The sequence below is a fragment of the Solanum lycopersicum genome, chromosome 11 (assembly GCF_036512215.1).
Source record: "Solanum lycopersicum chromosome 11, SLM_r2.1".
In the NCBI taxonomy this organism is placed as follows: Eukaryota; Viridiplantae; Streptophyta; class Magnoliopsida; order Solanales; family Solanaceae; genus Solanum; species Solanum lycopersicum.
Genome location: NC_090810.1, coordinates 58,629,516 through 58,646,134, shown reverse-complemented (window position 1 = coordinate 58,646,134; position 16,619 = coordinate 58,629,516). Strand labels below are relative to the sequence as shown.

Here is a 16,619-nt window from a genome sequence, read left to right as displayed (position 1 = left end):
CCTTTTTTTATTTTGAAGAAACTTGTTTTTTTATCTAGACTATTTTTTCAGAAATTTTGGCCAGTAAAACATAGGGGAAATTGAAAATATATTTTCCAGACCTTTGTAGCAAATACACCATAACTCTAATATCTGTAACTCCAATGACGCATTCGAAAATATGGTCTAGTGATTAATAAATTAGGTGACAAAAAAATACTAGGTGATTTCTTCTCATTTACCTAAGTTTTGGTGGGCTAGACGTATCATGGTAAGGTAGCAAGTCCTCGGTGAAGTAGTCGAGGTGCACCAAATAGTCGATAGATTATTGAGATACACACAGGTTGACTAGAAAGCTATTATATTATCAATAAAAGAAACTAATACTCCTTCCTTAATCTCAAGTAAATTTGAAATCAACTATATAATATTTGAGTAAATGTCAAAGTTGTCTATATTTTCTACTATCCTAAAAATCATATTGGACCTAAAAGTAAACACACTAATTTATTTGTTTACAAGATACATCAACTGAGAAAAATCAAAGTGGTCTCTACTATGGATCCTTAGCCACTTACATATATATGCAAGACAGCACTGAAAAAAGCTCAGCAACTTGAAGTAGTGATCCATGAGTAACTTTGATGTTGAAAGATTATACTATACTAGCACATCCTGTGTTTGATTTCTAGATACATCCTAAACTAGTACTTGAACTAGCTGAGTATATTCCCAGTGGATCCAATGTGAGGCAACTACATAGTTGCACAAAAGTACTGGTCCCAACTTCCAACCAACTAAGGGTGTTTTTCGTCGATCAGATTTTGATAATATGAGGAGGTTATAGCATCTGAACTTTCAGAAATGTTATCTTGGTTGTGGTCCTGGAAGCATCAACATTTCTAACATGCATACCAAAGACAACTCATCACAAGAAAAAAGTAAAAGGAGTGATCCTCCGCGAAGATTAGACAATGAGGTATACAATGAAGGAAATAGACATCCATCCACATTGTGCAAGTGAAGATCAAATGATATTCGCGTTCTAGTTTTTAGAAAAGCAGAAAGTATAATGTACACATCCAAACTGTAACCAGTTAAACAAAATCAACCAAAGTAAACTAGATCAACATACATGAACTATTATAGCATTCACATTTTTTATCACAACCAAACAGAAACTGTTACCATCTTAGTCAGCACAGAAAGCCTGCTCAGTTCAGTTCTCTATTCACCGCCAAGCTTCAGTCCTCTCTGTCATTGAATTTATACGGATCAAGTTGCTTATTCCTTTTGATTTACTGTCATTTCCCACAGACTGAACCACGGTTGACTCTAGATCAAGTTTCACAACATCCTTTGTCTGATTAGAATCACTCGATTGGCCTATCCTTTGTGTGACCTCTTCAAGATTTGGAGTTTTTGTCACACAGGCTTTTCTTGCCTTGGTATTAACATGAATAGGAGTTTCACAAGACACACTGTCATCGGATTCCTCTGAAGAAGTTGCATAACTAAGATATTCATCATCAGTGATGTTATCTACTCTATTAGATTCAGAAGCGCTGGCTGAATCAGGTTCTTCAACAGTGAACACCTGCTCAGTCAGTTCGTTTGATTCATCGGAGTTCTCCAGAGAGAATTGTGGTGGACTTTGATGACCATACTCATCAGGCCGGTCTAGGTTAGAGGCAGAATCTGGTTCAACAAGGGAATCTTCTCTATCTTTTAAAGTCTTTTCGATGAGTGTCCTCAAGAAATTCATTACTTGAACAGCATACATCAGTGCAGTCAATGGATCTGCCATCTGCAAGGAAGAAGCTAAAAGTTACTCCATTATACTGATCCAGCCATTAAGCAGGGAATAGGTTGGCAGATAAACACGAATAAAACAGTTTATAGAAGGCAAATTTCAACTCATTCTCTATTTGTTCTTTTGCAATAAAGTCTCAGCTTATGGAAAGCAAATTGCCCCATGGATGTTTTACGTGAGTTTTGAGGAGAGAACCCCCTCCTCCCTTTGTTAGTTATAATTTTGCTATTTTGTTCCTTCCTTTATTTTTCTCTTTTTGGGATGGGGAGTTGATGGTTTAATAAAGAAATTTATGTCGACTACCAAGAGAAAATGCGAACGATGTATCTGAGAGACCAGTACCCCACCTGTGTCATATTAGGAGCAAACACCATTGCGACATTGCGCGAATTCATCTTGTTTCGGTGTTCCTCCAGGACAACATCAGCCATGAGATTGATAGCCCAATCCAGCAGAGCAGCTTCTGTCTGTGGCAGAAGTCTCACGAGTGCAGTACAGTCCTCTTCTGACTGGCATTGCATGACCTGCTCAGGAGAAAGGGTATCCAACACCCCACTTGGGAGTTCCCTGAACCAAGCCTGTTAAGTTACATGATGTCAGATGAAGGACAAACAAATAAGAAAAGAAAAAGATCTAACAGAATAAACATCCGAATTGTGGCAATGATGAAGCAGCACTCTAACACCATAGAAACCATGAAATGTAACTGCTGCATTTACAACAGGACATTTCTTCACAAAATAACCATAAATGTCAAGGAGGTAAAAGGAAGTTCTAATGGCAAGCCTGTGATGCCACAGTCACTTTAGTGAGAAAAACTTGCAACACAATCATAAGGTGAAATCATGTCCACCTTTTACTAATTAGGTGCATATTAAGAATTACAAGTGTCTAAATGTTTGCCTTCACTAATCCATCACATGATCAAGCAGACAATTAGTAAAATATGAAAAGCAAATAAAAATCTAAGATTTTTTTTTATAAGAGGAGAAAAGTAATGACATTTATGATCCCTGATTATTTGTTGTCTTCCACCAGCTTCCCAGAGGTTGAAGGTTTATCATTTTCTCGGTGAACCTCTGGCGAGCGTAGGCAATTTTGTGGAAAAGCAAAGTTGTGTCAATCATAATCAACACAAGGTTTCAGAACAGAAATCTAAATCTCTATATATTCATCAATTCTAGGATATGATCAAAAGTCGCATGCCTTGACTTACCTGTGTATTGACAAATGGTCTGGAAAAGATCAGGATAGTATTTATAACCAACTTCACATTGACTATATCTCGGTACAAATAGCTCACCACCATTCTATTACAAAATCTAAAACAATGAGAAGCATGAGTTCCCAGCCTTGAGAACTTTAATAAACCGATCTCGTAGTCTACTATGGGGTACACCACAAAGGCTCACTATTAAAGTCCGCCCGCAGGACTATGTGATGAGCTGAGCTAATAATAAGTGGGTTAATAACCGCTCATACCTAAGAGGATTGGAAGTGTCATGCTTTTATGCACTGATGTGAGACACCCCCTGCCCCCCAGTTCTTTCCTACTCTCCACAGAATTACATGTCTATAAATTGTCTTCATGCTGTTTTGGAGTGGGTGCATATTTAACAAATAAAAGCCACATCAGGATCATCACTACTTTGCCAGGAGCGGATGTGCATTATATGCAACAAGTAGTATACATTTATACTAGTCTCAACCATGATCCACAGCGTAATTTGAGCAAGGTCCCATATTATATGCTCTCAAATCGAAGCATTTCTTTTAATCATGGGTTTGTAATTTGTAGCACATAGCAGATTTACAAAAGCATGAATGAGATCTTATAAAGTGAGATGAATGCCTATATCAACATTATTCAATGTGCATACAAAGGATGAAATATATTGGAGAAGATTAATACAAAGAGTGTTGTTGAAGAGACATACCTTAATGAGACCTGCCAGACAATGTACATCAATGCCATCAGGAATTATTCCACGGTTTAATTGCTCCCTAACCAGCTCCTCCTCGCTGTTTTCAGCATTTATTCTGAAAATCCCTTCTGCCTGCTCACATAAAAACCAACTCGGATATAATAATGAACTTACAAGTGGCAGCACCTATCCTTGATTGTAAATGCCAGATTTTAAATATTCGAAAGCCGAGACAACACACAGTATGTACCTGTAGACCTCCTTGAGCATACAAACGCCTTTGCATTAGAAGTAGAATAGTTGGAACACTATTACCACGGGAGTCAAAAGACAATTGCATGGACTCCGTTGACACTCCAAATACAGTGGTACTACAGATGGAATATCAAAATTATTAGCACAGCAAGATGCAACAATACTTCTAGAAGAGTCTAAATTTGCATCACATGTAATAGTAGTAATGTCATAACTAATTTTTACTAAAAATATTCTGTCCTCAGAAAGTTCAAGTGACTTGTATACCAGAACGGTGCATTTTTAGCAGTTCCTTTTTTTTTTCCTTTTTAGCAATTTCTTTTCATGAAGATTCTTTTAAGAGATCCTAATAATTTTCAAGGTTTACAAGGTATCCTTAAGGTCTAATAGCTGGAGCAGAATATGTTGGCACAAAATTAACCAAAATCTTAAAGCATTTAATGAACCCTGGATTACACTTTGTTTAAATCACTCAGGTCATACATTACATGTCAAATCTAACAAGATGATACAATATCTTCACCATAGTAGGACTCCAGTTCCACTGATATTGGATTAAAATCAAAACCAGAACAGTGAGTAAAACTTATAGAGAAGTTTTCTATATAATGAACTACAACAACATAGCCAATGTAATCTTACAAGTGGGGTCTGAGGAGGGCAGTGTGTAGCAAGCCTTACACCTACCTTGTGAAGAGAGAGAAGTTGTTTGAAATAGACCCTCAGTTCAAGTAAAACATATCAAAAGAAATCAAGTATGTAAAGCTGCAATAGTGTTTTACCTGAGGGGTTTTGGAGCAAGGGGGGAGGATTTCCCGTTCATTGTTTATATACAATACGCTAGTGTTTTTCAATATTGAAGTGGCATAAAGCCAACATTAAGGCAATAATGTATTTTCAACCAGTGACGCTATTAGAGATCAACTTAAACAAGTGAAGTCATCTAAGTGTGAGGAGTGGAGAACACTAAACAAGTTGCTCGAGTGTTCTGTTTTCAACTGCAAGATCTGGTTGATCTCAAAAACTTATCCAAGTCTAATGTTAGATTTTTCATACAGAAGGATAATCAGTGCAGATTAAAAGAGTTCAAAAAGTTCAGTGAAGTGGCAGAAAAGGTACTGGGCAAAAGGGAGGAATGAGATGATCGATAAAACTAGAAAGGGTCCGATGGAACTTCTTGTTGGATGCAAATGACGAGATAAAAAGACTCATTCGCTAAACTGAAAAGAATTCACAACTCTTATGAACGTGGGAGGGCTCCGAGTAACCTCAAGCGACCTTCTCTCATTTTATCCCTGATGACTGTTGCTTGGACCTTCTAATGTGGTCCTTTCTAATTGTCTCTAATCTAGTATTACCATATATCCATGTTTAACATGAGCATTTCAGTGACACTCATCTGGTAGATATATTGGACTTTCGCAACCTAACATTACTCCCACATAACATTAGATAAAGTTTGAATGATGTATCAAATGGAATCTGCCTGAATGGACAAATAACATAGAGCTTATCAAGTAAAAAGGTGTGCTGCATGGAAAATCAAAATGCACTAAAAACCATGTATAAATGCAGCATAAGGAAATAGAAGACTTCTTCAATCTCTATTAAATAGTAATAAGTAGTCCCTTATAAACTGAATTCCATTTAGAAAAGCAGTTCAGGTAAGATACTAAATACTACACAAACTCCATATTGAGGTGAGTTTGGATTTTCTGTCAAACGTAAACAGTATACATAAAACTGAAAGTTATGAAACAGCAGAAAACACAACTATCCTCTTATAACTTTCAACACAAACCTAAGTTGTATTCAGAAAGTGGCTCTCCAGTAACTGACTATAAATTCTGTCTATCTATCTATATATACTCCTCCAAAATTTCACAATGGCAATGAAAAAATAGGAAACAAATAGCATAATACTTAAGCATTTGATTCCACATTAGCAAAATGATGAATCACTAAATCCTGTCAGCTCAAAGGGTATCAAGACTACAATACCAAAACCACAATGTTCACAATTTTATGCACAACAATTAAGATTAAAGCTCATCAAGAATCAAAAAGTTAACAATGTACCTAGCACTGGGGGCCCTTCTGGAAACTTCTGGCTCAAATTCAACAGGGAGACCCAAAAATCCATTGAACCTATCAAAGGTAACATGTGCAACATGACGCACATTAGTAGGCCATCCAATCTCCATTCCCCTACCACTACACAGATCTCCTCCTCCCCTATCCGTTTTGCAAGCTAACCAAAAACTCTTTCTAAACAATGTCACCAAAAGAGCCAATAAAGACAAGTGATCCCTTTCTTGATTTCTCCCTTTTTCCCCTTCTTCTCCTTCTTCTTCTTCCCCTTCACCTATTTCTTCCTCAGAATCACAAACAGCAATCTCAGAACCCCCAATTTCTTCTACAAACAATGTCCCATTGTGGGTAGGTGTAGATATTGAAGGAGAGGAAGGGGAAGGAGAAGAAGAGTGGAGGACTTCTGTCATGGTTACCCTTTACACCAGACTATAAAAATGTACCAAGAATCCAATAAAAAAATGATTTTTTTCCAGATTCTTGGATTGATATCTCAAGAATCAACAAACCCCAGTAAAGACTAATTCAAGAAAAATGGAAAAATGGGGTTAAAGATTGAATTTTTCTCAAGTTAAGAGATGTGGGACGTGAGAATCATGAACTCTAGCATATTGTTTATTGTTTTCTGAACAAGCCCTTTTAATGGCGCGTTGAAAAAGCAACAAAGACACAGTCTTTTTAACACTACATATAGAGATAAAAAAAGGAAAAATGCTTTGCTGTGAAGTTGGATTTCAAGATTATATTTGTTTATATTTTCTTCAAATTTCTTATATATATATATATATAGATTCTTGATTTGGGGTTAGTGCGTGGGGGGTTCTTGAATCTGAATCAGTATACTCTGTTGGAGATGATGGAGGAAGAGGGTGGGGGGTGGAGAGGGGTATTTTTGGAATTCTAATTTTGCTTCTCACAATTGTGTCATCCTTGAATAGCCAATGGGGTGTTGCCAAGTAAGCCTTTTAGCTCATTTTAGAGTTTTTGAGGAGAACATATACATACATATGATAGAGAAAAACAAAAACTTTACTTTAAAGAGCATTCAAGAAAAAGAAATATTAATAACATTCAATGTTCATAATAAATTATAGTCAAATTTGTGTATTAACAGTTGATAATATAATGTTTATTTGTGAAATCAATTTTTCATATTATGTTTTTTTATAATTGTATTATTAAAATAAACGATATTATTATAAAAGAGATTTGAATGAACGTACAGTTATTATAGTCAAGTGTTTTTGTCTTTATAATTACAGTGTTTAGAGTTTATTTTTAACGTACCTCAATCAATTCTATGGATGTCTGTTATTCTTTATCAACAAAAATATCAAGTAAGCTTGTCCATCAGAATTTTGATAAATGTCAAAAATAAAAATTATCGAGTAAATTGTTAACTTAAATCTGAACTCGAGTTCTTATAATTTTCGAAGTCATTATCACAAGACTATATCCTTATTGAAATATACTTACACATATGAGGTTTACACTAAATTAAATCGATACATGCATCAAAATGTTTGCCATGTAGCAAATATACTTATATTGCTCAAATCATGATTAATTAGTATATATTTTTACTTATTAAAACATTTAATCAAAGATAAATTAAATGGATTTGATGTAAATAATTATTATGAATAAGTATTCATTTTATTTTAAAAAAGTATCTTAAATACGAAGAATTAAGAAATATTAATTTACCGATCATAAATCTATCTCTAGATTAATAAATAGATTCGAAGAACCGAACTATCTCACCATTTTAATTTAACTAGGAAACTTTTCTTAAATAACTCAGTTATCACTACCTTATTAAATAATTAATAATTTATTGATTAAAAAAGAAAGTTCATTAAAAAATTTATATTGACATATACATATAATCAATCAATGCATAGTTATTTTTGTTGATCTTCTAATAAATATATCATCATAATTCTTCCACTCAATTAATAATAATTATTAACCTCTAGCTTCAAACATCTATTTCACAATATAAGTTATATTCCAAATAATTAAGACATGATGGTCTCATAACAACATAACAATTAATTTTTGTTCAAACATTATCCAAAATTTAATTATTATGTATCTTACAACCCAAGATTACTAACTTAGCTACTTTTTGAAGTTGCAAGTTAATAACTATTTTTTATAGCTTTTTTAAAGAAATGAAGAGTGACTTTCAAGTTTTGCATCATTTATACTTTTTTGGAACTTTTCTACATTTGGTGAAGTAACCATAGATTAATATTTTATTTTTTTACTAAATCACAATATATTTTTTTTGGAGAAGATATAATTTAATAGTTGGATAGCTCAATTTAAGTTTTGTTTATGTAAGATTTGAGCTTCATTTTTTTAATTATAAATTTAAGATGTCTAAATTTGAATATATACGTATATAGTAATATAGTAACATGTCCATTAAACTTTAAATATAAATCTGAATATTTATATCAAGATCTTAATATTAAAGAATAAATGGTGATAGTTATAAATATCGATTGGAGAAAATGTCAAGGTCTGAATAATAGTTTGTGATGATAGTGATAATCGATGGTGGCGTGCAATTAATAATTGTGATGGATGATATATAGTTAATGTTATTGACAATAATATATAAATAACAATGGTTAATGAATGCGGTGACTAATGATAAAAATCGAAGGTAATAGATGGAGATTAATTTAATTATAACTAGTATACTAACAAGTAACTGTTTATAGTAATTAATAATAATGATGGTTATGACTAAAAATTGCGATAATAATTAGTTATGATAAGTGACAATGTCGATAGTTGATAATGCTAAACGATAACCATACTAATGAACAAATAGAATATATTGATAAACTTTAATTTTTGTCTTTAGTAAAAATATGAAAACTTTATTAACTAAATAGTTAGAATCATTTTTTAAGAAAGAAAAAAATTAAAAGGAGTGATATTTGTCCTATACTGTTGTTTTTCTTAAAATAATTTCAGTATAATTTACAGTTTTTATGGTTTTTATCTTTTGAATGAGCACGTTAAATAACCTATCATATTATATAATAGCATACGACAAAAAATCACATAAAAATATAACAAACTCGACTAAAAAATGTCTTATTTTATAGCATCATAAATATCACTTAAATTATCCTCAATCCATAATCTCATTTAAACCAAAATAACATAACAACTCACCATAAAATGTCTTCTTTTTTTTTTAAATCACTATCCCATATCACCAACACATCACACATAGAATTAAACCTAAATGGATATACTTTTTAACAAAACGAATATTAAACCAAAAGAAAATTAAAGGATAAAAAATTATTTTTACTAATATTTTGGACTTTTATTAACATGATTGAAATTATACATAAACCCAAAAAAAAAAAAAAAGAATAAGATAGACACGTGAAATGTGAGGAACAAAGACACTTGTGCTCCACGCGTTTCAAATTTGAAGATGACAATTTTTATCCTTTTATTATCTACACCACACGATAAATAATGACAAAAAATATTATAAAAATTTTATAAATGTAATAATTTAAGAACCCAAAAAAATTAAAATTCATCAATAGTAACCAAAGTTTTTTTTAAAAAAATGGCAACTGAAGAGGGAACAATCGAACCTTCAGCTCAACCGGCGCCGGCGCCGGAACCACCATCGGAGGAGGCGGTAGCTGCCGTCGTTGATGAAATATCTAAGGAAATCAAGGTAATAACCTTTTTTTTTCAACTAAATATCTCATTCTATTTCGATTTCTTTGTTGTTTAGACTTGACATGAAATTTAAGAAATTAAAGTATTTATCGTACTTCGTAAACTGAAAAATTGTAACTAAATAGTTGCTAAATTCAATTAAACTCACTCAAATTTGACCTTAGTAGGCAAATAATCACTTTTTAACTTTTTGAGTATGTATATCTAGACATCTCAACTCGTATGTTACGTTGATGTTAGTGTTTAATTGTCAGTTGAAATCGAGACGTGCATATCAAAAATAATTTTAAATTTATTTGGTTTCTGTCATCTGTTAACTTTGTAGGAGGAAAAGAAAGGAGAAGGAGATTTGAAGGCAACCCTTTTGATATCAGGTGCTGTAGTAGCTGTGCTTGGTGCAATTTTTGCTATTTTTAAGAAGGTTAAAGGGTCTGCTTAAATTAATGCTACTAAATTATTTTTAATTTCCCAACTTGCAACTGCATTTTGTAATTTCTTTTCTGTAAAGACCCCTATTACTTTGAAGGGAAATAAATAAATTCCATTTGCTTTTATTATAATGTTCTGCTTGTAGCATATGCCTAATTATTATTATTTTTTATCATAAAATCAGACCAACAAATAAGTAATGCAAAATTGCAGACGTGCAGACGATGCCCTTGTAAAATATGTGTTTAGAGAAGTTGAGTTGTCTGACAAAGTCTAACACTATGCTTTATATTATGTCCATGTAAGTTGCAAAAAGGGATTATATTATGCACTAATGCTCAAAAAGATATCAGACTAATCAAAATCTATAGGAATATGACAACAATCAAAAAACATATTAAATAAAAACAAAGATCTGCACAAAGATAAGGTAGATAGATCTCTGTTTAACGACTGATTCAACTTCGTGTACCTTAGAGACCGATTCACTCCGAATAGTCTTAAGGTGTAGCGTAAGCTCTCATAATAATGGTGTCAACTCAAAAAAGAGGTGAAAACAAGAACAGATACAACGGAAGTCTAGTACTAGATCAGATCACACTGACCATGGATGGAAGCAGATGACAGTAAAAAGAAACTACTACTATCGCGATAGGTCGAGATGTACTGCATTATTTCCATGGTATAAACAGGTAAAGGGGGGAATATATGATAGAGGTAACAAACGAACCGAGTAATACGAGGTGATCATGTCAAAGAAGCAACACATATAGAACGTCATCCAGTTCAGCAGTTGTAAAATGTACGCCCAGTTCTGGAGATTTTTGTACATCCAGCTGGTGGAAAACCATACAGAAGGAAAAGAGATTAGGATACTGTTTACGAAACACGAGTTTGCTTTATTTTTTGGTCTTTTAAGGAGTTCGCTAATAAGGAGATACTTCAATCCTGTACTTCTTCCGTCTTCTTGTCCTTTGACATTAGGTACCAACCCAAAGCACCAACACCAGTGATCAGTCCAGCTAGAACACCATAGTTGCGGTATTTGTCATCTGATACTCTGGATGTTGAAGAGGCCTGGGCACTCGATGCAGCATCAGGTACTGACCCTGAGCCACCTGCAGCTTGTTCTCCTGGCTTGGGACCCTGAGGAATATTAATCACAACAGCAGAAATTTCAAGGGGTCAAAAGGCACTCAAGCGGAGAAAATTCAAGAGACACAACAAATAGCCCAGGCAGTTTTTTTTTTTTTTAACTGTGAAGTGCATTAAGCTAAGAACTTTTTAACGCTTGACCTGGTTTAATATCGAAAACCATTTAACTAACGAAAAATCAACTTTAGAGTTATATCTTGGTTGCTGAATTGAGTGTTTTATTTCATTATCCAGCCTCATTTAAGTTAAATTTCTGAAGGTGATGAGCCCACTTCTGTTTCAACTAGAGTCAGTTCAATGCTCATAAGAATTTTGAACATGTCAAGAGTTTTGACCCAGTTCCAAACTGGATAATTTCAAGAGAATCTTGTAATGATGGGTTCAATGCACATAAGCAGTCAGTAACCTCTCCAAGCTATTACGAGAATCCCCAACCTATCTGAAAGAGATGGCGACACCCTTAAAGACAAAGAGGCAATAACTGTTGAAGGGTATCTCATATCAACACATAAAATGGTAGGGAGGAGAGTATGACAAGCAACAATCTATTCTCACATGGCAACTTATTACTGACTCAGTAGACTTCCTTTATGATATACAAAATGGGAGCAGCAAAAACGCCAATTAATTTTCAGTAAGCCCCAGTCTTAACCCGCTATATATATATATATATTGAAAATTCCCATACCTGGCGAGCAAGCTTCTCCAGCTTCTCTTTCTCCATTTTCTGTAAAGTGAAAAATTTAACATTTAGATAAGCTAGAAAGCAGACTTGACGCAATATATCTCATGACTGAACACTTCAGAAATCAGAACTAAGTGTCCACTTAAACTTACAACTTATGATCCCAAAAACAGCAAAAGCGCAAAATAATCATAAAAGAATACCCAATTTTTACTATAATAGAATTGCCCCAGGACCCTCAAGAAAGAAGGTATACATACTACATGCAAATGCCAAGTGAGCAAAATGAGATCATGAGAAAAATGGAACATCAAAAAGAAAGCAAAACCAGGATCCGGTGGTTTTACCCTGTGCACACCCAAAGAGCAGTGGCTGTGGGTTTCCTTGTCATAAAAAAAGAAAAAAGAAGCAAAACCAGGATCCATTTTGCTAAAAAGAGATAATACACTAACGTAATGCAAAATAATTTTCTGGGACTACCAAAATGAAACGAATATTGTTGCAGTAACTACACAAGACAGGTAAGTTGCAGATCACAACTAAAGAGTTACCTTGATGTAGACATTTTCAGCAGCTTTTTCCTCCTCACTTAATACCTTGCCACTGCTAGAGAGCCTACGAGAAACATATCTGAAAGCATTTCTGGCTGCCATCTCAAATTTCTTCTCAAATATTCCTGTCATTAACAAATCAAGCTACATTCAAATCAAATGGATATTAATGCATTTGAAGATCTAGAAACCGTGTACATCCAATTAGGGTTAATTCCAGTCAAAATTTCTGCAATTATCAACCAGTCACTTGAGAAAATCAAATTTATATTACAGCTAAGCCAGAGAAATAAATGCGCAGCCAAATAACTGAGATAATGCTAATTCCCTATCTATTCATACAGAATTGATGACACACAGAGAGATGGACCTACAGGATGTAGCCCTATCACAGGGAAATTGCATGTTCTTTCATATAGCCTTGTCAGAACAAAAACAGAATGTCAGACACCCATTCCTACACAACAGCTAGTACAAATCCTGTTTCAAAAATCTATTTTAACAACACAAACGACCATAGTATTCAACACATATTTAACATATACTAATTCCATTCCAGATGGTCAAATGTGCAAAGGAGAACACACTTGTTACCACACTGACGATAATACTGTAATCATCAAAACCACAAACGACTGAAACTGACAAATACTTACACATAGAAACCTCCAAAAGAATTACATTGTTTTGTGCACTTATAATAACATAGCATGTATCTAACCAGCAGGAGAAACAATAAGCATATAAACGGAAAAAAAAAAACAATGCAGATTCATACAGCATAGAAACAGCTCATGAATTGTCAAACTGACAAATATCTGGCATTACTATTATCTTTGCACTTATTAACTCCAAGAAATTACACTGCTTTATGAAGCTATAATAACATTGTACGAATCTGACCATCTGGAAGAACTAACCAACGAGCATAAATTTAGAAAATATCAATGCAATATTTGATTTATACAGCATAGGGATATCTCAGAAATTGTCAAACCAACAAACACCAAGCGTTCTCTTTCATTGCACTAAAAACCTTTCAAAATTTCAGACTGTTTTATGAAGCTATAATGAGATAGGGTGAATCTAACCATCTGGAAGAACCAATAAGCATGCAAACAGAAATAATCAATGCAATATCGAAGGGTTTCCAGAAAGAAAATCTTCACACAGCATAGTAGTCATCAGTATTTGACATATACTTACTCAAATTGTGCAAAGGAGATCCCAAATTGTATCACACTGACAATAATTATTGTTATCAGCAAAATAACCATCTAAAACTGACAAATATCGGAATACTATCATTCCATTACCCTTGCACATAAAACTTACAGAAAATTATGCACCTATAGTAACAGAGTATGTATCTAACCATATAAACAGAGAAAAAAACGCAATATCTGATTCATAGTTTCATACGCCATAAAAACAGCTCAGAATTTGTCACACTGACAAATAACTAACATCCTATTACCCTTGCACTTATAAAGTTCCAAATATTAACTGTTTCATGCAGCTATAGTAACACAGAATGTATCTAACAATTTTGGAATAACCAATAAGTATTCTATTATCCTTGCACTTAAAAACTCAATGATATCTGAAGGATTTACAGAAATGAAATCTTCAAGACAACAAATACCGAGCATTCTATTATCCTTTCACTTTAACAACTCAAAAAATTTACACTCTGTGATGCCTAATCTGGAAGAAGTAATGAGTGTATAAACATTAAGAAATAAAGTCAATAATATCTAAAGGATTATATAAATGAAATCTTCAAACGGCATAGAAGCAGCTCGAATATTGTCAAACCGACAAATACCTAGCATTCTATTATCCTTGCAGTTAAAACTCAAAATATTTACACTGTTTAATGCTCATCTAAAAGAACTAAAAAGCATATAATCAGCTCACTGAAAGTCAAACCGAAAAATTCTTGCACTCTAAAACTTCCAAAAAATTAACATTGTTTAATACTCATCTAGAAGAACTAATAAGCATATAATCAACCATATCTGAAGGATTTACAGAAATGGAATCTTCAGAGTACAGACAGCATAGGAGCAGCTCACAAATTACCTAGCATTCTATTATCCTTGGAATTAAAAACTCAAAATATTTACACTGTTTAGTGCTCATCTGGAAGAACTAATAAAAGCATTTAATCAGCTCACGATAGTCAAACCAACAAATCCTTGCACTCAAAACTTCCAAAATTTATACTGTTTAATGCTAATCCTGAAGAACTAATAAGCATATAATCAACGATATATGAGGGATTTGCATAAATGAAATCTTCAAAGGCACAAACTCACAAAATACCTAGCATTCTATTATCCTTGCACTTAAAAAATCAAAATATTCACTCTGTTTAATGCTCAGCTGGAAGAACAAATAAGAGTATACTATCAGCTCATGTATTCAAAACGACAAAATCCTTGCATTCAAAAAAATTTAAACTGTTTAAGCTCATTTGGACGAACTAATAAGCATATAATCAATGATATATGAGGGATTTACATAAATGAAATCTTCAAAGGCATTGAAGCAGCTCACGAATGTCAAACTGAAAAAATACCTAACATCCTATTATCCTTGCACTTAAAAATTCAAAATATTTACACTGTCTAATGCTCATCTGGAAGAACTAATAAAAGCATTTAATCAGCTCACGAATAGTCAAACTGACAAATCCTTGCATTCAACATTTTTGCACGGTTTAATGCTCATCTGGACAGACTAATAAGCATAAAATAAATGATATATGAAGGATTTACATAAATGAAATCTTCAAAGGCATGGAAGCAGCTCAAAATGTCAAACTGACAAATAACCTAGCATTCTATTATCCTTACACTTCAATATTCAAGAATTCACACTGTTTAATGCTCATCTGGACGAACTAATAAGCATAAAATCAATAATATACGAAGGATTTACATAAATGAAATCTTCAAAGGCATGGAAGTAGCTCACGAATGTCAAACTGACAAATTACCTAGCATTCTATTATCCTTGGACTTAAAAAACCAAAATATTCACAATGTTTAATGCTAATCTGGACGAACAAATAAGAGCATACTATCAGCTCACGAATAGTCAAACCGCAAAAATCCTAGAACACTGTTTGGTGTTCATCTGGATGGAACTAATAAGCAAAAAATCAATAATATATGAAGGATTTACATAAATGAAATCTTCAAAGGCATGGAAGCAGCTCACAAATGTCAAACTGACAAATAACCTAGCATTCTATTATCCTTACACTTCAATATTCAAGAATTCACACTGTTTAATGCTCATCTGGACGAACTAATACGCATAAAATCAATAATATATGAAGGATTTTACATAAATGAAATCTTCAAAGGCATGGAAGCAGCTCACGAATGTCAAAACTGACAAATTACCTAGCATTCCATTATCCTTACACTTCAATATTCAAAAATTAACACTGTTTATGCTCATCTGGATGAACAAATCAGCATATAATGATATACAGAAATTCAAATCCTCAAACGGCATAAAAACAGCTGAAAAACTGTCAAAACTCTACCGGCCAACCGCATCAAGTAATCGAACTACCGTGATGAAACTCAATCAAAATGAAACCCTAACAATACGCCAACATACAGCCATTTTACATTGCATTAGAAGCACAGTAATAGAGAGAGAGAGAGGAGAAGTTTTCTCACCTCTGTTGTTTCGGTGTGTGAATCACAAATGACGCTTTGCTTGCCTGTAGGGGATTTTCTTGCCCCCAAGACAGCATTTCTAGTAGATTTTATTATGTGGGCCGTTGATATCCAATTTATCAGGCCCATATTTGAGCTTGGGCCGTTGAGAACTTGATTTGTAAAAAAGGAAATTTCGCAAATAGCCACTACAGTAAATTAATGGATAATGACATAAATCTCACCTTTAAGGTTCTCTTATTACTATTATTTTTTTCTATTAGTTTTATAAATTGTCAAAATTTTTCATTTTTACACATCAGATGA

At 33.4% G+C, this 16,619-nt stretch overlaps 2 protein-coding genes and 1 long non-coding RNA gene across 5 annotated transcripts; 1 reads left to right on the top strand and 2 right to left on the bottom strand.

Annotated features, from left to right (window-relative positions):
- Positions 1 to 991: 991 nt before the first annotated feature.
- LOC101262176 (rho GTPase-activating protein 5) lies at positions 992 to 7,122 on the bottom strand. Its single transcript, XM_004251016.5, has 5 exons — positions 6,052 to 7,122; positions 3,968 to 4,088; positions 3,730 to 3,849; positions 2,140 to 2,370; positions 992 to 1,786 (listed from the first exon to the last, which is right to left on the bottom strand). The coding sequence occupies exons 1-5, from the start codon at positions 6,471 to 6,473 to the stop codon at positions 1,211 to 1,213; spliced, it is 1,470 nt and encodes a 489-aa protein (XP_004251064.1). The 5' UTR covers positions 6,474 to 7,122; the 3' UTR covers positions 992 to 1,210.
- A 2,347-nt stretch (positions 7,123 to 9,469) lies between these two features.
- On the top strand, positions 9,470 to 10,346 carry LOC101261882 (uncharacterized). The gene is made up of 2 exons (XR_183280.5): positions 9,470 to 9,787; positions 10,118 to 10,346. It is a non-coding gene; the product is annotated as an uncharacterized lncRNA (long non-coding RNA).
- A 619-nt stretch (positions 10,347 to 10,965) lies between these two features.
- LOC101261389 (uncharacterized protein At2g27730, mitochondrial) lies at positions 10,966 to 16,416 on the bottom strand. Of its 3 annotated transcripts, none has more exons than XM_004251014.4 (4): positions 16,314 to 16,416; positions 12,613 to 12,737; positions 12,065 to 12,103; positions 10,966 to 11,367 (listed from the first exon to the last, which is right to left on the bottom strand). In XM_004251014.4, exons 2-4 carry the CDS (start codon positions 12,712 to 12,714, stop codon positions 11,164 to 11,166), a joined length of 345 nt encoding a protein of 114 aa, XP_004251062.1. In that variant the 5' UTR covers positions 12,715 to 12,737; positions 16,314 to 16,416; the 3' UTR covers positions 10,966 to 11,163. The 3 variants fall into 3 exon arrangements, with proteins under 3 accessions (XP_004251062.1, XP_010313369.1, XP_019066623.1); XM_010315067.3 differs by having other exon boundaries at positions 16,029 to 16,332; XM_019211078.2 differs by having other exon boundaries at positions 16,175 to 16,332.
- Positions 16,417 to 16,619: the final 203 nt, after the last annotated feature.